This window comes from Ochotona princeps, chromosome 7 (assembly GCF_030435755.1).
Source record: "Ochotona princeps isolate mOchPri1 chromosome 7, mOchPri1.hap1, whole genome shotgun sequence".
NCBI classification, from domain to species: domain Eukaryota; kingdom Metazoa; phylum Chordata; class Mammalia; order Lagomorpha; family Ochotonidae; genus Ochotona; species Ochotona princeps.
The window spans coordinates 46,724,932-46,746,980 of record NC_080838.1 but is presented as its reverse complement, the minus strand read 5'-3'; the positions used below and the strand labels follow the sequence as shown (position 1 = coordinate 46,746,980).

Sequence of the window (22,049 nt, the reverse complement as noted above, 5' to 3'; positions counted from 1 at the left end):
TACCCCATTTCTCCAAAATAACTTCCAAGTCTGCCAATTATTACAGAGAAGACAACTGTGTTCTTTCGGACTAGCAAAACCTGAAATATGGGAGACTGAAAACTCCTTTGAGTATTTTTGAGTACTATCAGTTCTCATGAAAACTGCAGAAAAGCCCTAAGCTAACATTCTTAGTAGACATGTTGACAGACACACAAAGAAGGGACCTTTATGATGTATTTTTCAGAGTTGTTTATTAGTGTTAAGTGTCCCTCACCCGATAGCCATTTTTTTGCACTAGATCACTTTTTGCACTAGGTCAAACATTTGGCATGGCAAAGAAATATCTTTGTAGGAAATAACATGACCAAATCCTTACAGAAGCACTTCTTCAAGGACCAGTGCAATGCCATGTAAATCCCACTAATTTTCAGCTGTGCAATTTAAGAAGTTTTTTTGTGACTTTTGAAAGCTAGACCAAAATAAGTAGGGAGACACACTGGAATCTGTGATATTCAACATGAGGAATTATCTAATAATTCAAAGCAGACTACGGAGATACTGTTCTTGTATACAATCTGGACGTTTTGCAATAGCAATGTAAGAATCTGCTCTGATCCCATATTTAGTGACTTGTGTGTGGTTAACATTAGGATAAGGCAAAAATTTGACTAGAGGGTAAGAGTTCTACCATGTGGTTTGCTCTTTAGTTGGAAGTAGAGACATAAATTCTAATTCAATATAAAGTCTTTCCAGTGTGGCTTGAAACCGTATTTGGCTTGAAATGTTTTTACTATTTTTTTCTTTCTTATTCTATAGGATTTGGGTTTCTCTTCTTAACCCTTTCAGGCAGCAAGACTCAGCACATATTATAGTCTCAAACATAATTTTTACATGGAAAGATGATCTCACAGTCTATTTCGGGGCCTAAAAGAAATTTCCATTTTTTTCCCCCTCACAACAGACTTAAGTTTATTTTTTCCAGCTATTTCCCAATGACAGAGGCTTGAATCTGTGAGTACAGAACTCATGGGCATGAGAGCCTGCTGTACAGAACACACACTCCACTGTTTCACCTGTGCATAGGGTCCCATGTGTTAAGCCCTAGCATAACAGCAGACACCCCAAATTACCAAAAAATTCTAACTATGAAACTGTCATTAGGTTTCTAGTGCTTACCACTATTCCCTTATTAAAGTCATGAACAATAAAAAGAGCTCTGTAATGAGTACTACTTGATTACTCTCAGCTTCCTCTGCCCCCCAGCAATCATTTTGGAATCACTTAGTAATCCTTAGTCTGAAATGAGACTTCTTCATTTATGAGGATTAACTAGTAAATGAGATTCATCTTTCTTGAATTTATTTCTTCTCTAAAATGTCTGGGTAAATAACAACAGCCAATTGAAACCAGATTCCCTATCATCCAAAGTCACAACTGGAAATAGGAAATAAATTCCCCAGTACATGTCAAGTAGACTGGTAAAGCAGAATCTTTGGCCGTCTACTGTGTTCAGTTTATAGGATCAACAGAAGTTTCATAATTTTATTTTCAATATCAAAAAACCATAGGCCAAGTAAAAACAGCAATCCTTTTGGGGGGGGGGGAGCATTGCCTATCAAATTCCTTAATTTATAAAGCAGAAGCCAACCAGGGGAGAGTCATAATGTACTTTTTTCCTGCAGAAGCCAGTGTGAGCCAGAAATGTTTGACTCATTCAGATATACAGGTATTTAAAACACAAGACATCTGTATCATCTAGGAGAAGACTGAAGTTAAGTAGAATGAAGTTGTTTTCTTTGCCTTGATGTTTGAGGACAAAGAAGGGTATGGAATCTATTTTACATAATTTTTTAGGGAAGCTAAAATAAATGGCTTGCACATTAATGTTGCTCTGTTTGAAACACACATGACACTATTTCTGAGCGAAATATTTCAGACCTTGAAACCTCAAGTGTGGAAAGTTCAAAAATCTACACATCTGTACACTAAACTTACTGAGTTTTGCTCATTGCTAACACTGTCCATGGAAACTTAACACTAGTACACTGTGGCTACGTTAGAGAAGGATTGGTGATGGAATGATTGGGGAATCAAGTGAAGAGCTTGATTAGTACAAGTTGTATTACAAGTACTGCTTTATAGTCTGTAAATATGTACAAAATCTTCAATATAAAACAAAAAGAATCTTACAAAAGTAAAAAATGTGAGTGATCTGTGTATTTAAAAAAATGTCCACATATTTGCTGTAGTTCCAGTGGCTATTCTTAAGTTAATTTTTACCCAGTAAAAGTTTTTTACTCTTAATTTTTTTTCCTTCCTCTATTATGCCTCTTCAGCTCCCGCCCCGTGAAAACAACACAGAGAAAGCAAATTGAGTGCAAGCGATGAAGACAGGAGGACACATAACAGGCAAGGGTTACTGACAGGTCAAGAATAAATTGTATAGTACACATTTTTCCTTCTTCTTAGAGGCTTCCTCGCTTTTTAAAATAATTGCTACCCAGCAAGATGATGGACTCTCTGACAACGTCCATGACTATACTGTCAGGAAACACTTCAATAGCAGTATGATGGACTTGTGACTGCTCATGAAGGACCTCCATCGTAAAACTAGAGGGGAAATCAATGGGGCTGGGGAGGGAACTTGGGTAAGAGCATAGGCAACTCCAGAGTCTACAGAACTGTATCATAAAACAAAAGTTTTAAATGTGAAAAAAAATCAAAAATTTTGTCACTTAATATTTATACATACTTATAAAGATATATATAGAGAGTCATAATAATCAAATTGTGGCAACCAGCACCTTGGTTTCCTCAAACATGATCTTTTCCACATGCTGGGAGACCCTGGACTCATTATTTTCTAGCTATTTTGCAATATATCAAAGAATGGTATAAACTAGATTTATCTGTGCTACAAGCACGAATTCCTTGTAATCTGATATTCACGCCTAACACATCCCTTTTAGCCACACACTACCTAAGTCTCTACTGACCTCTAGTCTATCTTCTCGTAAGAGAGTGACATTTTTGGCTTCCACAGATGAATGAAGGAGTATGCAAGTTCAATCTTGGTGCACTTTAAATTTATCATATTATGCAGACCTTATTTACATGTGTGTAATAACATTTATACTTTACTTATGCCTGCAACATTAGGTAGTACGCATTTATAGTTATGACCTATCCAAAGTCTACATAAACATTAAATCCTGTCAATTGGTATCAACTTGCAGAAAGTGCTGCATTCTCTTTTTGATTTATCTTAGTGCAGTCTTCAATGGTAGCTAAGTGTAACCTTAAATAGTAACTCTCACTACAGTATGGTTTCTCCCAGCACCTTCATCCTTTGCTTTTCAAGTTGTCTTATTTTTATTAGTATCATCTATTTACATATCAGTCTCTGACAAGATGGCAATTTCTTAATGAAATAGGTCTTTATCTTAAAATGAGGTTTTCTCTTGTGTATTCCACCTCTAACTACATTTTCTGAACAGTTTCCACTTATTTTGAGGTAATTTGTACTACCCAGAGTAATTTTTCCTTTCATATAAATCCCTCTTGGGACTTTTGTCCTTGATATAAGAAAGTATAGTCTTTGGGAATAACTAAATGTCAAATACTATCTTAAAACATTTTAATAACCTCCTCATTGCCTGCTTATTTTTGATTGTTAAACACATGAAAATGACTGATTTAAAAAGTTACCAATATATCAATGTGCATCAACAGATTACCAAACAAAATCTGAATAACTGATAGGAAAAACTCAACTAAAGATTACTTAAAGAAGTTGCCCAATAAATGGCAATAACTGGTAGAAAGTAGTTTATATTTATACTGAGAATCCAAAAAATGTTACTTAGTAATGTAATGTACTGAAAGAGCATTATATAAATAATTTAATACTTCAACAATGTTCCCAAAGTGATGGGAAATCTAAGGCTTATGCTTCTTACGGCTCTTTAATGCAATCAGAAGACAAAATTCTATCATTCACAATAGCATGTTGTGATTTAAACACAATGGAAATCTCAGTATTTTAGAGAGCTAGCAATGAGATGCCAAGTAACGGTTGGCAAACAGCATCTGCACAAAGGAACAAGCTTCTTACCATCAAATCCATCTTCTTCTGACCCCAGTTCATCATCTGAGCAGATGTTGAGCACATTTACCAGCATCTCAGTCACTAGAAAAAGAAATAGAAAGAAAAGCACAAACTTTGCTTATAACCTGGTACCATTAACAAAAAGACTAGTGATAGATAATATGTCCAAACCAGTTAGTATATAGAATCCCCCAAAAGTGGTTACTATAAAATGTACATCCTACAGGCTTTTTGATTCTATACTATCATTATCAAATTATTAGCTCATTCCTATCTAGAATACTGATAACATTTCCTACTTGTAGATCAACAATAGGCAAATCAAACATGGGATGTGGATATAAGATGAATATGCATGGAAGAAAATGTTATTGTTGAATTTTTGATTATCTGCATAATGAAGATATTTGAACTACATTATACTAAATTTCTACACAACAGGGAAGAAACAAATACTGGAATTCTTTTTGCCTTCTTCAAAAATACATACTAATTTTCCAGAAACCAAGAACAAAAAAAATGGCATGTTTTTTTTTTAATTTCTAACTGATTTAAGAAAGGAATGCATTGATAAAAGCATCACTAAATTTGACTCCTGAACAAAGATTCTCAAAAACCTGAAATATAGGCAAATTAGAAACTGAGTTACATAAATATATGATACTAGTATTATCTGAAAATGTTGGACACAGAAGAGCTACCTTACACTGATGTGTGTATGATTTACATTTAATGTCTTTTAAAAAGTTTTTCTAGAAGTAAAAATAAATGACAAGTAAAATTTCAGAGTAAAATATCAATTCTCAACTTTAAGTTGTATTAATGTATTAATGCATTATTTCCTAAGAAATGCTCAAGATGTGAGTAATTGATGGAAACTGAAGTGCTCAGCAGTTTTTAGACAAACACTGCTTTAGTTTCCACAAAAGCTGATCGATGGCACCAACACCTGCCAGTGACTTGATCAGTGCAGGAGAGAGTCAAAAAGGACTAGGACTGGAACATTTATCAGACACCATAAAAGTTTACTTTTGACCTGTTTTGGAATTCAAAGCAAAGACTTCTTTGCAAGTGAACAATTGCTGTCCTTTGTAATAATCATTTAGAGCATTTTAATAGAATTTTAAAGAAGTACAAATACTGTAGAGTAAAAGCATGGATTTTTTTTTCCCCCTAAAACTCCTCACAGGGCATCATTAGTCTAAAACCTATGGGAATTCTTGTCTTCATTACAGTATCTGATCAGCCACTTGGGAGATGTGTGGAGAAATGCCTGAGGAAGCATATAAGTCTATCATTGCTAGGTCTTCCATCTACTAGCTCAGTTGCTGCAGGCTTTCCTTTCAAATGTAGGCTGAGGTTTAGGTCAAACTATGAAAGCAAAACAAAGGGGGAAAAGAAGGAAGATAGGAGGGAGCAACAGGAGGGAAAAAAAGCAGATGAAAGGAAAAAAAAAGACTACTGCTGCTCAAAGAGAGATCAAGGAAATAATTGTTACATGTAAATTTGTCTAATTTTATGTATCCTATATAGTACACTAATGTCTACTGTTTTAATGTACTTTATCCCTATTCTAATATATGTGTATATATGTTCTTATATACATATGAAAATATTATAGTCCTAAGCACCATCAAGAAATAATTCTACTATCAGCTGAGTAAGGAAAGTGTGGCTAACTCTTTAACTGGGTAGATAATTTGTAAAACAAAATAATACAACAATATAATTGAAGTACAGTAAATGGGGTAAGAAGAAAAGTAAAAACTGTTTTAAATCAGGTAAAGCTCATTTCTTATTTTTCAGAAAAATATTTTGAAACTGCAGAATTCCTTTCAAATAATACTTATTTCTTTCATGTGCTTTAACTTGTTCATTTTATCTTGTTAACAAGATACACATTATCATACATTCAAATCCCTTTTTTCATGGTGTAGTTTGTGAATTTCACTGGTTACAACAAATTGCTAATAGTCTCTGAGTGTCACATAGTAATCATATTTTTCCTAGTTTCCAGGGCCATTTTCAAATAAAGTACATTTTGGGATTTTGTAACCCACCTTTTTCTCCAACAAATGGCAGGGACCAAGTGAACACATCCATGAAATTTGGAAGCCAGTAAGGATGGGGAGAACAGTTGAATTGCCTGATATTCATAACGTTGTTCTCATACTTCAATACTGCAGCTGTAAACACAAACAGAACGTGTTAGAGTCACAGCACACATCTTGGGAAACATTTCTATAAAACAGCTAATCAGATGTCCATCAGGAATAAAACCAAGCTGCTGTTGCAGCCAAGAAGCTTACAGTGTTATTTACTCGGTTACGTTAATTAAAGTAGCATAGCAAAGTAAGTCTGAGATCATTTAATGATCTCCAAAACACCTTTATTTACTTCTTATTTAAAATCACATCTCCTCTCCCAGTATGACTCACAATAATAGTTGTAAAAATAGTTGAAATTAGATTGCTTGCTTGACTAACTAAAATGAAATGTCTGAACTGAATCTCACATAAATTATACGCTACATTCTGCGGGTAAATTCTTGAGTTGTGAAAAAGATGCAAAATCCAAGACTCAGAAAAACGAATTTGCATTTCATTTTGCTCTGTATGGTGTCTGGATGCAGATACATGTTAACACAGAACACTTCCCTTGGACAGAACCTGAGATCCAGCTAGTCTCATTTCTGCCTGGACCCAGAAATTCATTAGATGGTAAACATGACTGACACAGGATTGGCAGGTCCCTGTATGTCCTTTTTCAATACAGAAAAAGCCACCGGCTTTAATAGGTTGGCATGTTATGTTTGGTTGCACAATTTTAAGTTGTGGTGAATTCTCAGTTTGAGATTAAACCCACTTTTACCATTCACTGCTTCTAGTTCTACTTTCTGGAAAAATATGAAACATGCTTTTGCTTCATAATTGAAGCTTATAAATATTATGATGATACTTTTATTTCTTAATTCCAGAGCTCTGGCAAGATTTCACTTTTACTGTTCTTTTTATAAGATTTTACTTTTCATGATACAATTCCACATGTTGAGAGAGTTCCCCTTCTCCCCCCACTCCCCTCCACTCCCACTGTTTTCCTCCATATTATCATAATAGTACAGTCTTTCAGCAACAGTCACAAGTCCATCTTTTGGCTATTTAGGTAGAGCATAGCATTATAGGCATGGACAATGTCTATAAGAAGTCCAGACACATTTAAGTTTCACTGGGGGTTCATCTTTCATTCAGGAGTAGACATACATACTGAAACGTATCTTCACTTCTAGGTATGCTAGTCTCCATTAGACAGCTCCTCTTGGTGAATATATGTATATACATGTTTACATATATTGTTCTATCACAGTATCATCAGCACTACACTACTAAGAATAATAGAATCTGTGATGTAAAATGAATTATACATTTGGTTGAAATGAAATTTCATTACTTAAGTTCTTTAGGATGACTTATATAAAATATGTTGTAGCATCTGGTTATAGGTGATACAACAAAGATAGCTAGAATCTGCATACCGGAAAGCTACTGAATATTTATTGGGTTTTAGCACAGCAAAGCTTCAAAACTCCGCATTTGTTCTACGTGGAATGCTTGCTGAGGATTCTCTGTGTATCCAAATTCAATCCCTGGTTTCGAATTCAACCCAAACTCTGCCCCTTCGGTGAAACCTGCTTTGCTATCTTTCAGTGGATGCAATCCTTCCTTCCTCCAAAATTCACAGTACAATTATGATTTGACCATAGCTATTCTATATATTTATGTGGATGCCTAACTCTACTTTTAAGGCTTTACATTTGTGTCTCATATGGTATCAACTCAGATCAGATGCTAAAAAGCAAGAGACATTCTGGTGTTTCTCCTACATTTTTTGAAGCAATTTATTTGCTAATGCTTGCATCCCTCTTTCATATAACAAGGCTTTATTGACTCTTTCTTCATACTGCTCACTTCTCCTTTGGATCCATGCCAGATGGGCAATGTCTCCACTGAATAGTGTTGGAATTCATATAATCTTTTGGATGGGTTTGATCAGTACAAACAATTTGGAAGATGTACAGTGTTCTGTGGTTTGGGCATGACAAATGCCATATGGCAACCTAATGTTGTATTGCCGTTTCCAACAGCATTTATATAACTAAACTCATATTTGAAAAGATTAAAGCCTTTATTTTGAATCACAATTCTGGGTAATCAATATGGCTCCAGGGAACACAAAGTCATGGACACTGTTGGGAAATCAATGAATGAAGAAATTCATTCTCTTCTTTCCATCGGATTAGGAATATTGCATATGTTTCTGGATATTCATTCTCCTTTACACTATCCTGTCATTTATACCTTGTATCATTGGAACTAAGAACCCATTTACAGGACACTAGATACATGCAAGGTGAAAAAATAAACAAGGGAAATTACTACACCCACACCTCTGATGTTTAGAATGGAAATGGCAAAGTATTCCATGTCTCTGTTACAGGCTACATGAGCATCAGCTCCTCCTAAGAGGCCTTTAACTTTTTAAATGCATTTATTATTTATCATGACACAGCTTGTAGATATAGGAGTTCTTCCTTCTTCTTTCCTTCCCCACCATGCTATTATTCCCCAAATGACTATATTGGCATAGTGCCTTTGGTTTACTAAAAATAGCAATTATATATTTAAACAGTAGCCACAGTTACTATACGCCCATCAGTATGTTAGGCCTTCAGATCTTTACAACATTACTCAAAAGTGGCTCTTCCATTTGCCTTTTGAATGTAGGCAGACAGGTTCTTTTCTTGGCCTAATGTCACAGTTAGGAAATTCTGAAAAATTATGATCAGAATCTAAAGGTCCTGATCTTTCCAGTATAATGCATGCACAACATAAATCATCTGATGTTTATCATATTTTAGACATAAATTCTTTCTTCTGTTTAGTGCAATTAAAAATATCACTAAAGGGCAGTAAGCCAAAATGCCAGATAGATACTGTCAAGAATCACTCACAGGAACCAATGCCACTAAATTAGGTTTTTAACTGAATTACTTCACCCAGAAAGCATATATGACCTCTTCCAGACCCGAACAATGTTAACAAATTATCTTTAATTATACAGACTGTTAGGAAGACCCTCTCTCCTTTTTCTCTGATTAAAACAAAACAATCTAATTTAGAAATAAATATCATAACTTTTTGTTTACTAATACAACCTATTTATGTAACATTTTTTCTTGGATAACATATTGATAAATTACTCACATATTTTGGTATTTTGCGTAATAACTATATACCACACATGAAACATGTTCTAAACTATCTACAGTCACGAAATTCAGTTAATGCTTCATCTCCTACCTCCCACATCCTCCTCCCATGCCACCTGCCTCCAACTGTCACTGGGATTACAAAACCCAACTAGAGCACAGTGTGCTTTTCTCTGAAGTACCTGAAAAATGTTTAGTTCCAGTGTAATATAAATTATATGAACAGTGTATAGCAGGAATCACTTTAGATCACCCTATAACAACTTGTCTTGGAAATAGAGAAAAAAATGAAGCTGTGTCATTAAGGAGCTCCTCTACTCTGTTGACAAGTTGACATGACCTTGCATCACTAAACAATTGTATCAAAAAGTCTGGGAGAGGCTGTGACATGTAAATAAAACTTATTCTGTTAGCCGCGATTTAGGGCAGACCAGACAGCACAGAAATAAATGTTTTTCTGTTGTACCTGTAGGGGTGAAAAACAGAACAAAACTTTGCTAAAGGGAAATCCTAAGCCCATGAATCTTTGGGCCTGGTTGCTAGCTTTTTCCGATGTCAGAATTACAGTCTTAAAAATTAGGCAATTATGAAGTGGACAGGATCGGGCTGGACTACAACACCCATCGGTTCACGTGGAAGACAGGGATGGAAACAGAACTGACCCAGCAATTGAAATGACCAGCATGTGCACAAGCTGATTGGGGTGACGGATTGTGCTGGACCCTGTACTCGCAAGCACACACAAGAATTAGGTATGGGATCACCTCAGACGAAGTTTCCTTGGAGATCCCTCCAAATGAATTGCTGATCTCAGAACTCCAACCATGAAGGGACTATGTCAGCCAGTAGATTCTGAACAGATTTCATCACGATTGGAACTGCGAGACTGGCAGCAATTCAGAACTGAACTATCAAAACTGCTTGAGCAGGACCCTTGGAGCATGCCTCACATCAGGGACCTGGGATGGGTGGGAGGCTGGGAGGGGCTTTTCTCTTTGTTTCTCCCCTGACCCCGATACAGGGGAAAAAATGATGATATTAGTCTGAAAACCCACTTTCCTGTAGCCCTTGACCCTTTGTAGCCTAACTACATAAGATTATTAAAATAAATAAATTTAAAAAAATAGGCAATTATTTGTTCCTGTCTGCAAAGTTAAGCCTTAGCTGAAGATATACAATAGGTTATGAAGAGCCCATTCCCACTTGATGAAGCATAATAATAGCACAATAGTTTTCCTCCACAAAATAAAGTTCCAGGAATAGAATTAGAAAACTTGATGTATTGTTCTGTCTACTTGGTCATGTAACAGCATGCTAACCATATCGAAATTGGTAAATTTCATGAGACTTTCACAATGGTCCTCAACAAGTTCTCTACAGTTATTACCCTGGAAAGTTGTTGACAAATTAATGGATAATAGGCAAAGACCAACAGAGGGTTTCTATTTTAAGAGAAGCCATCAAAGCATTGGTATTAAGACGAATTGATTAGTTCACAACAAGATGAGCTCAGAACACTCCAGGTAAATTTCAAGAGCAATAGAAAGCAGAATTTACTGAGATACTCTTAGACTGGTATTGGTAAAACTACTAACATATGTCAGGCATTATAACATGAAGATAGAACCAAACAGATGTTTTCAGAATAAAATGCATATTACTTCTTTTCTCTCACTTCGACTTCTAACTGCCAGTTTCTTATCTGTAACTGACAAGTCATTCCTATCTTTAAGATAGGAAAGAATAAAAAAATCAAAGATGACAAGCAGCCAAACTGGAACATTTTAGAATCATTACAGGAATAAAAAGGCAGAACAGAAACAGCAATAAAAATTTTAAAATGAACTTAAAATGTTTTTCTCCTCTAATTTTTCCACCAGAAGATGCATTAAAAAAAAAAAAGGAAAAAAAACAGCATTATTGTGTTCTTTTGGCAAAGTCTTAGGATCACAAAGAAAGACACAATGGTTCAATGGAAAAAATTCCTGATGTACAAGCCATGTACTCATAACAGGATATAGCAACATTTTTTAAGAATGGAAAGCAGCTTGAAAGTATTTTTTGATTCCAAAGAGACACTATGAATTTTTTAATATGTTTCATTTTATGACACAGTTTCATAGGTACTGGGATTCCCCCATCCCTTCCCCATCCCATGCATTTTTAAAAAATCTGTACTTTCTGAAAAATACTATTCTGGAGAACACAATTTTCATTCATGTTTTCATAAAGGTTTTTTTTAAATACATGCATGTTTTCCTCTAGTATATATTACAGCATGCATGTTCAGTCTCTATTGATTCCTTTCATTCCCGATGCTTTGATGTCCATATCTAGGCTCTTAACCAACTACTCTTATTCACTAAGGAGAATGCCTTATCAGCAAATAGCAACTTTTTAGTCTTGGTATGTTCATCTTTTATATCTCCAAGTTTCCCCATCTTTATTCCAAGTCTCATGGAAAACATCTGACTAATGTTAACTATATGAAGATAGTCAACTATACTAGATATTTCTGTGCAACAACATGAGCCAGTCTTATGATCTGTGTGTGTCCATATGTATATATTTGCATTCTTTATGTAGTATCAGGAAATTCTAAACCAGGTTATATTTGAATCCAGAATTCTGGACTAAGTATGTGGGAAGATAAGGATAGAAGTAATAAAGAGGTACAATAATTTTTATTCCTGTGGAATGCTAAATACTGAGATATAATTGATGCTCAATCATATTACTTGCAGAAAAAGGTCTATGGAAAGCTAAGTGAAAAAGTGACAAGAAAAGAAAAAGAAAAAAAGTAAGACAGGACAGCAAAAAAAAAAATAAGAAGAATAAATAGAAATTTTCAAAACATAAAGATGCAACTTATCAGCATAATAAAAAAGAAACTACCTATATATGACAAGGAGTCTGGAGGGAGTATGGAGATATAAGAAAAAGCCAGTGTGCTAATTCAGAGGCTTTAACTTCATTTTAAAATTGCAAATATCTGAAAATAGAGATGTGTGGAAATCATACTGGCTCTTGCATTTCACCTCTCAAGCTTGTAAAATAATAATATATTTATCTTCCTATTTTCAAAATATAACAATCAAATAAAAAATAAATATCAACAGCATAAATGATACTAAGTATCATCAGATGAAATATTTGGCATCTGAGAAATGTAAAATGTTATCAGTTACAAATTCTTCAAGCAGGAGCCAGTTACTTATTTTTAAACATTTGCTGCTTCAAAATTTAATCTGGTATGTCACAGCTACATAGAGAGACACAGAAAGCTTAGGATCAAAAATACATCCTTGGATTTAGTTCAAAACAAGTCAAACATAATGAATTGTTACAATTTCAAATAAATAATCTGAATTTCTTCCACTGAATCAGTTATTTATTTTTAAATTTTGGATTACCTTTTCACAATTATATATGTCTTAAAACAATTGTATGTTTTAAGGGAGTACAGTGCACTATCAACAGATATATACAACATAAATTAAGAATATCAGGCAATTTACCTTTCCATTTTGTAGTTGTTCTTTTTTGTTTGGAGCCTAGCAGCTCCTTAGTCCAGTTCTTACATAGAATATTACATACAACAATGAACCATGGCCACCTCGTTAGCTGCATGGCTCCAGGACCTGTTCATCCTGTGCTCTGGCACTCATTAGCAACCTACACCAACTTCTCTACACCCTCCCAGGCTCTAGTAATGGAATTCCCATTTCTGTTTCAGGCAGAATTCACATATTATTATACGATAATCATTATAATTATATTTATAGACAGATGTGAAAATCATTAGTTAATAACTTGCACAAAAGACCGAAAATCTCTGATGACAAAAGTTACATCCCTACTTAAGATAGGCCTTAGTCCCCACAGAGATAGACCTTTAATGTAAAACATGGTTCATCAACAGCTTTTGATCTGTTGCAGGGAAAGAAGCAGAAATGTTTCTCAGGGAAGTCTGGGTACCAATTCTTTCCTTCTAGAGACCACTCATCTACTTGTCAACCAAGAAAATGGATCTCATCCAGTTGGTTTTCAATTTGACTCTCAAGCCAGTATAAAATTACAAGCTTGACAAAGACATGCCTAAATAGTAAAACAAGCTCTTAAGGAGAAAAAAAATTGCGATGTGATGTGAAATGAGCTGCTCAGGTCTGGGAACATGGGACACTGTGTAGACAGTGTCATTGAGGGTTCCTGCAGGGAGTCAGTGCCCCAAGCCAAGCTGTGTGCCTTCTAATAGCAAGACATGTTCCTTTTGGGTCCCACTGTAATTCCAGCAAGATTCTCACCTTGGTCTATCTGATTAGCAATTCAGTCTTTTGTTATGATGGTATCTTTCTGACAAATTATATATATATATAATTATATATATTCATATAATTATTATATATAGTTATTTATATATAATTATATATATAATACATATATATATATTAATTCCTAACTGGAATCTTCCTGAAGTACATTCCTATTTTTCAAGACATTACTGCATTTGCAGATACTGAAAATGTAGTTTTTAGTAAGCCTGAAATACTTTTTTGTCATAAATTTGATCAACTATCTAGCTTAAATTTATATATCTGAGAGGAAGACAGATGGCTAGAGAGAGCCCTTAAGTTGCTGGCTAACATGCCTGTAACAGCCAGCCAGGGCTGGGCAGGGCTGGACTGAAACCTAGAATTCAGTTCAGGTCTTAAGCATGAGCTAGGGAACCGACTGCTCAGGCTGTCACCACTGCCCCAGGACTCACATCGGCAGGAAGCTGAAGACAGGGAGCAGAACTGCCTGGAGAAACCTGGTCCCCTGACACAGGCATCTTATTTTTACAATAAATGCCAATGCACCAAATCTCCTCATTTAAGTGTTGTCATTCAAAAAAGACAAAATTTTACGTTTCCGTGCTAGCAAATAATGATTTTTCTGTCTCACTAATGCTGATTTCCAACCTTTTCATTTGAGAGAAAGTCCTATTTCTTTTTCATTCATTAATCAATTGCCCAGAACAGATGGCTAACAGGCCCAATTGAAGCCAGGAGGTGGGTATGGAGGGGGCAGGGACCTAACTACCTGAGTTAGCACTGCTGTCTCCCAGTGTCTGCATTAGCAAGAAGTTGGAGTCAAGGCTTGGAACTCAGAGTTACCTCAGGCACCCTGTCAGTCATGGGATTTAAATATCTTATCTGCAGCCTCAACATTTAGGCCAAACAGGTCCCTTGTCTTCAACTACCTCAATATTTGAATTGATTTATTTTTCGTTGTCATTTCAATATCTGGTCTTGGTGGCTAAATAACTTTTGTTGTCACTTAGATTTTCCTTTCAAATCCACAACTTCCTTAATTGTATTGCCTGCCAGTAGTTTTCCTCTGACTGAGCTGCACACCATGGGGTATAACTCACATTTTCGTACGTGCTGCTTATCCCTCCCCATCCACACTCCCACTTGCCACCAGACCAACAGTTCATTCAAACTACAGAGCACTGGACTCTCATAGCAATCCATATAATTTAGAATTCCCTGAAGAACAGATGTAGATCAAAGAGTGAAAAAAAAAGTAATGGTTTACATTAAGGTGCAAAGTACTTCCTTCCAGAGGTTCATGACAATTTGTTGTCAAACTGAACTATATAAATCAGTGTTCATTTCTCCCACTGAATTTCTCATAACCAGAGATTTGCATCACAGGTTGCTCCAATGTTACTTTCTCAATTCGGTGTTTCTAGTTCCTACAGACTAATTCCCACTTGCATTTCATACTACTGGTTTTCTGACAGTCATTTCCACAAATATCCACATAATTACTGATGGAATTATTTATTTAATGTATATCATATTACATTAAAAATACACTAGAGCAAAGCTCTATGTTCATGTAAATGTTGCTCACGCTATATTCCCAACACCCAACAATAGTGTTGGGTGTACAGTAGGTTGTCAATAAATATTTTCTATACATATATATATATATAGTGCTCTGCAAATGTTAAACTCCAGCTTGGAAAAGCGGTCAGCACTGATGTCCACAGAAGTAATGGGGGAGATACACAATGTTGACACGGTACGTTGGGGTTTGTTTGCTAACAGCTCCCAGGGAAGGGGGAAATACTTTGACCAGTGCTTGTACTGAGTGCCTGCCTAGCAAAAATTATGCATCTTGGCTGCACAACAAGTCTTCAAGAGCCTTTCAATGTGATTTGGCAGTAACAGGAACATATGGAAACAGTATCTTCCAAAAACTGATGAAGAGTGGGGAGGAGAGTAAGGAGAGTATTTCTAGAGAGCAGGGGAGTGAGAGAAATGTGGCTATCTTTTTGGAACCTGTGAAGCACAAGAAATCTATTCCCTTTCTACTAATAAAGATATTTTAAAAGTAAATAACCAGAGGAGGAAACTGGCCTTGCAGACACTCAAAACAGCTACTAATATATCTTCATGGCAACACAGGTACAGTGAATCTAGTTCATTTAAGGGAACAGAAGCCAAACCAAGTAGTGTGGATAGAAAGAAGTAAGTGGGAAAAGATACGGAGAAATAAGTTGCCCTGAGAATTTAGGGCAATATATAGGACAAGCTGGCTAAAGCAAAGGGCTCACCCAGGGAGAAGTAGCGGGGCATTGTGGCAGGCTGAGCCTTAAAGAGAAATGATAAACAAGACACTGGGGAAGAGGACTATTTTCCTGTCAGCTGTGTAAAGTTCTGCACCAGCATAAGGATAACACAGAAAGTATTCAGTGGTGAGAATAGCTTAATATTGAACTGAATTTCATCTCAAAGCAAGCTTAAATATTCTCATCTTACAGATATCACTGCACCTCCAACACATTTAAATTAGTAGGCTGTTAAATGTCCGAGCTGAGATTCCAACCAATGTCTTAGCCTCATATCAGAAGCATGGACACAGGTAAGAAGACTGTTAGCGCAGACTGCAAAGGATGAAACCCAATGACCCGGTGTGACCTTCACCAGGAAATGCAGCACTGAGGCCTCAGGGCTCTCCAAATGCTGCTTATTAACTCAGCATAAACTACAAATCACATTAGTATTATTTAAATGCATATTCTTTTTAAGAAATGCAATTCTGGACTACTTTCTATTCCTATTTCCTTAAAATTGTATACCCATCAGAGCAGCAACTGTCAACTTAGCTATTTGTTAGAATGTTCTAGAAACTGCAAAAAAAAAATATATCAGCTCCTGGCCCCTGCCTCTGACCTACTGAACCTGTATTCCTGAAAGTAATTGCAATATTTTAGATGAAATGACAGATTAAGAAATAAAGAGAAAAATAAAGAATGGTTAAAATGCTGAAGATCCAACAAAAATTTTACACAGAAAATTATACAGGATTGCAAGAGGGATTTAAAAGCACTTACCTTTGTTGTTGTATACATCTAAATAATTTGGTGCTGAAAAAATGGTAATTAGAGAAGGGAAGCCTGTTGTCTGGCTTTTCCTGTACATGCGATACCTAAGAACGACAAAGATAAAGCAAAACATAGCTCAGTAGCAAAAAAAAAAAGCACCAAGTTATAGACTGAGAAGACTGAGAAACATACAATTATCATTCCCAAGGGATCCAGTAATATAATAGTAAAATGCTCTCCCCAAAGTCCTATGATTCCAGAGGGTGACACTAAAAATATACAATTACATGTACAGTTTTCACACAGGTATCTTTTAAATTTAGCAAGTCTCAGGAGAGGGTGGAATTCAGTGGAATATCATAATTCACTTACATGTGTTCAACAGAGGATCTGGTTAATTTACTGTTGATAGAGAGCACTGTCTTTTTCAGAAAGTTGATGAAAAAAATATCAGATAAGCACATCATAAGCTAAAGTCTCAGTACTAATAACCAGGCCAATTATTCTACAAATCTCCAATGTTCTGAAGAATTAATATACAAGAATTTTCTAAAGCTAAGTGATTTTCTTTTCAAGGAATATTTAATGAGATTATGGATTTTACTAATTGACTCTGTTTCTACTTCAGAATTTTATTTATTACCAATCTCTGTGGGTATCTACATTTCAAAAATTATTGTCTCTGCAGGGCAATAGTTAACCAATCAGAAAGAAAACAGCACACCTGTACAAAATCTGGAAATAAATTAATAATTCAGTTAATTTTGTTATGCTAAGGCAAAAAAATCATAACACTTTAGTTCTCAGATAATTTCTTGCTGTTTTCTATCAGGATGAAAATGTATTCCATGACTTTCCGTGTAACAGATTTTATAAATGCCAGTTTAGCGATATCACTATGTAAGTTTTATATTTTTTTAACCAATTCTACTGTGTTTTATATCAGTTATTTCAGGGAGATACCCATGTCTATTAAAACTGAGCTCTAGAAGCAGTCTGAATACTACCTTTGGAAAGACCTTAAAATGCATAATTTTTAAAATACTCTGAGTCTTCTTTTTTGATTTCTTAGTATTTGTTATCATTAGTCTGTGCTTCGAAAATTTACTAGACAATAAAAAATCCATTTTATAAAATCATTTGGCAGAACAGGGTTTTCCCTGTCTATTTAAATGTCACTAGCTCCCTTCATAATCTTAAGTCATCAGGGGCAGCATTTCTTAAACGACAAGTACAGCATGCAATATCTGTCAAACATTTATGTATAATCACAGTGTCAACCAACACTGCAAAGCAGCTGCCAATGAACTCACTTGTGTGAGATGGAAAATGTAGGAACTGACAAAAACCAGAGGAAGTGGTCTTACAGTGCGTAAGAAATTAAGCTGAAAATTGATTCTTTCAAACTAACAATGGAATAACTTGGATCTTTCACATACGTACAGTCACTCATTTCCCAGCACTCTGCCATCCCTGTGTTTTCCTGAGATAATTGTAAGATTAGATTCCCTCTAGGAGCTGGTCTGGCAATGGAGAATGTGCACAGACTCAACAAAAGGAGGAAGTTCTGAGCAACAGGCAATTTATGGTTTTCACAGACTCTCAAAGCTACTCACCCTGCATCTTGGGCTTCATGGGCTCGGAGTATGGATAACAAGTTATTGTGCTGCAAGAATTCACATACAGCTGGATAACTGCCAGAGACAAAGAGAAGAGAAGCATCTGTCATGAAATCATAAGGAGCAGCACATTCATCTCTAGCATGCAAACCTACATGAACAGACCAACTTGATGCTAAGGGCAAGTTTCTCCCTATGAAAGAAAAAGCACCTACCAGAGAAAACAAATTATCAATTTAAACAATATTATGGATACCTTACACTGATTACATAATTGAGTATGTAAATAAAATTTAAAGAAATTCACAAAGACTTCAAATTTGTACTTCAAATCTGATCAACCACACTATGCAAGTTATTTATCTGGATTTAACAAAAAATGTCCAATAAGCACTCATTATGCTCACCTTTTAGGAAGCTCAAAGAGTTTCACTACAAACAAAAATCAAATGAAAAGTACAATATGAATTGCCCTTTACAATTATGCCTTTGCTCTAAGAATTATCAGATAAATGTATGCTATAAAAATGAGTATTCTTGGACATTTTCCGAGTAGAAACAGCAAACCAATATTTACATTCTAAATAAACTACAAATATTCACCTGAACATAAATTACACATATCAAGGAAATATTCATGATATTCCACATAAATATTTTAGTAGTGTATTTGGCTAAAATTTTATTATCAAAGAAAATGAACATAGTTCCTTTACTATACTTTTTATAATAACCCCTGGTCAACAGGTGCAAGATACCAGTAAGATTGTGTTTACCGACACACAGATGGTAGTTCGACAAAAATCAGATCAGAAAGTGAAGATTGTGTGTGCGTGTGTGTGTGTGTGTGTGTTTCCCAGAGAGAAAAAATGTTCATGAGGTTTCTATTAGCTAGTAGTCTTTGGTCATCCTGTTGTGGTAATAGCTAAGGAGGGGAACAGACTCTGGCAGTCCCAGCTGAAATGCTGCTGGACAGCTCCTTTCCAATGAGGGTGTGTCAGTGACTGACCCCTGTTCTGGTAGTATCCAACTTGCCTAGGGACAGCTGGGGCTGGCCTACAGACAGCTTGGATCAGCCTTCATGGCAAGTTTCCCTCTGTGTATTCTCCGAACTTTCCCCTTTCTGTGCACAACTCAAGCCTCCGTGTACACTGTGCAGGGCTAACTCCCACGCACTAGCAAGCCCTGTCCCTGTCTGCACAGTGGAAATTAAAAATTGCGAATGTGGAACCAGTGCTAGCTGGAAATAACGTGCCTACAACATGTAACAATTTCCCAGCTCACCATGATGTTTAGATCATTATAATAATCTTATCATGGGGGACACTGCCACTACACACATTTACCAGGACACTCCTTATGTTTCCCTAAACAGCACAGATTCGGGTTTTACTCTAGCTGCATCCCAATCTCTGCATTTTTGGAATAGTCAACTGAGTTCCAATTTGAACGCCACCCTCTGGTTCTGCAGGATACAAAGAGCAAGCCTAATTTTATTGGTGGGGAGGGTTTCACTGGTGAATAATTTTCCTTGGTGAAGGGTTATCCTTTGGGGCCGTTTTTTGCTATTTTAGCTGTTCATTAATGCTGAGTTTGCACTTTTGTTTTACTCTGTATAAACCCGTTTCCTGCTTACTTTTACGCCTCCGTAAATTCTTGAATTCTTTCAGGAGTGGAAGGGAGAACTTGTAAATAATCCTGGTCAGGAGCCCTACAGCCTGCCAGTAAGTAAAGCTTCCCACAGAATAACATCAGTGACCTTAGAAACCAAAGGCATAGAATCCCTCCAGAGAAGTTCACCCATGGGAAACAAAGAAGGGGAGCTGTCCAACCCAGGTCTTCAATGGCTTCCACTTTAAAGAGAAAGGGGGTTTTCGACCGTAATGTGTCACTGTGTCAGGAAAGTGATCCTTTATGGCAAATATTTATTTGGCACATGTCTAGCTATAAAACAAGGGTGGCACAGGGTAGATTCCTGATAAATGGTCCTTCTCCATCTCTCTGAGTCTTTTACTTACATGTTCTATGCTTTTGTGATGCCTCTGTGAAAGACTGTCGTGTGACCACTGTCAGGAAGAAGGTGTCTGCCTAAGCCTATAAGCTCTTTGCTCTCTTTCACTGCTTTTGGAGCAACCTATCCAAGCCATGTGAAAACGTCATATGAAAACATTGTCTTCATACTTTTAATACATCCTTCTGTGCTTCAGCTAAATTTTCCCCCATGGACACACATACTCGGTTTTTGATGAAAATCTTAGAAGAAAAACTTAGCCTAAGTTTTCTGTATTACCAGCAAAGTTGCAATGAGTGAGGAATACTTGCACTGTTTACACAGAGATAACTCAATTTGGAGAAAAAAATTTATATTAAAAACATACATAATCAAATACATTTTAAAAGAACTACCAACATTTTCCTAATTAGATTTGTAAAACATTTAATATTATCCAAATTTCCATTATTCATGACATATTTCTTGCCTAGGACACATCAGTCTTTAGTAACAATTGAAAAAAGCAAACTGAATAATATTTTTATGCTTTTGATTGGAATCAATCATAAAAGACAAAATGTTCCAACTGAAAAGTATTATATATATAAAGTATTTTATATATATATAGTATTTTATATATATATAAAGTATCTTATATATATATAAAGTATTATATATATATATATATATGCACACACACACATACACATATACAGAGCAGTAGGATAATCAGAGTTCCGAACAACTTACACTTCAGAGAGAAAAGGTAAACCACTTATTTTTCAACATTACTCATAGACTCAATGACATCTGGTTCTTTTTGATGGAAAACAAGTTAGCCACAGGGAGAGGGGGCATCATAAGCACATGGCATGGCATTTGTCCTAGAGTTATTTATAAGCAAGGTAGGAATATAGAATGAATATTTAAAATATCTTTAATACTGTTGAAACAACACAATAAAAAGTACAAGTTTTATAGAGACACCATAAGGGAATAAAGTATTCTATTTGAGAGGTGCCTTTTGCAAAGTACCTAGCTTGTGTTTGATGATAAAGAAAATGATATGTGTGTAAATGGAAAGTATGATAGAATGGATAGAAATAATATGATAGATTGGATAAAATGGATCGAAAGAGGTTGGAATTCAATCCGAAATGGGAGGGAGAGTTAAGAAGCACACGGAGTATGATTAAGGGATAATGAAGGTAGATAAGACAAAAATATGAAAAGTGGTAAAAAAAAAAAAAAACTGGCTTGGCAGTGGGGAAATAGCTATACCAGATTCACTAAGTTTATTCTGCCATGCTTTACATCTCTAGCATGTTAAATAATGTTTTACACCTTGAATTAAATCTCTCAGATTAAAACTCTAGTATTTAGCCAGCACATGTAATTAAGGCACTTCTATATGCTTCTGTGTCTTCACAGGTCTTCTTAGGCATTTTCCCCTTTGGCAAAGCCTACTCTTCTATCAAGTGCTAAATTACACTCTGTGATACCTTTCCTCCAAGCTTGCCTTACCCCAAGGCTACTATACGAAACTGCTACATGCACTGAAGTCCTAAACCATGTATGTATCCAACACAGCACTTAAGCTGAAGTGTACATTTGTTTACATATCTGTTCTCCGTCAATAATGAACGCTTTAAGAGAGAAACAGTTTTCTCATCTTTTTATTCTAAATGCTCAACAGCTACATC

General features: G+C 35.7%; 1 protein-coding gene across 2 annotated transcripts in view; it reads right to left on the bottom strand.

The window, feature by feature from the left end:
* The window catches only part of PPP3CA (protein phosphatase 3 catalytic subunit alpha), a 294,420-nt gene that overhangs the window by 25,362 nt on the left and 247,009 nt on the right, over positions 1–22,049 (bottom strand). For both annotated transcript variants that reach the window (XM_004594298.3, XM_004594299.3), the window contains exons 7-10: positions 18,351–18,428; positions 16,744–16,838; positions 6,151–6,276; positions 4,097–4,171 (exon numbers count right to left, since the gene is read on the bottom strand). In XM_004594298.3, coding sequence (XP_004594355.1) covers positions 4,097–4,171; positions 6,151–6,276; positions 16,744–16,838; positions 18,351–18,428 — 374 coding nt within the window. The remainder of the gene's footprint in view (positions 1–4,096; positions 4,172–6,150; positions 6,277–16,743; positions 16,839–18,350; positions 18,429–22,049) is intronic.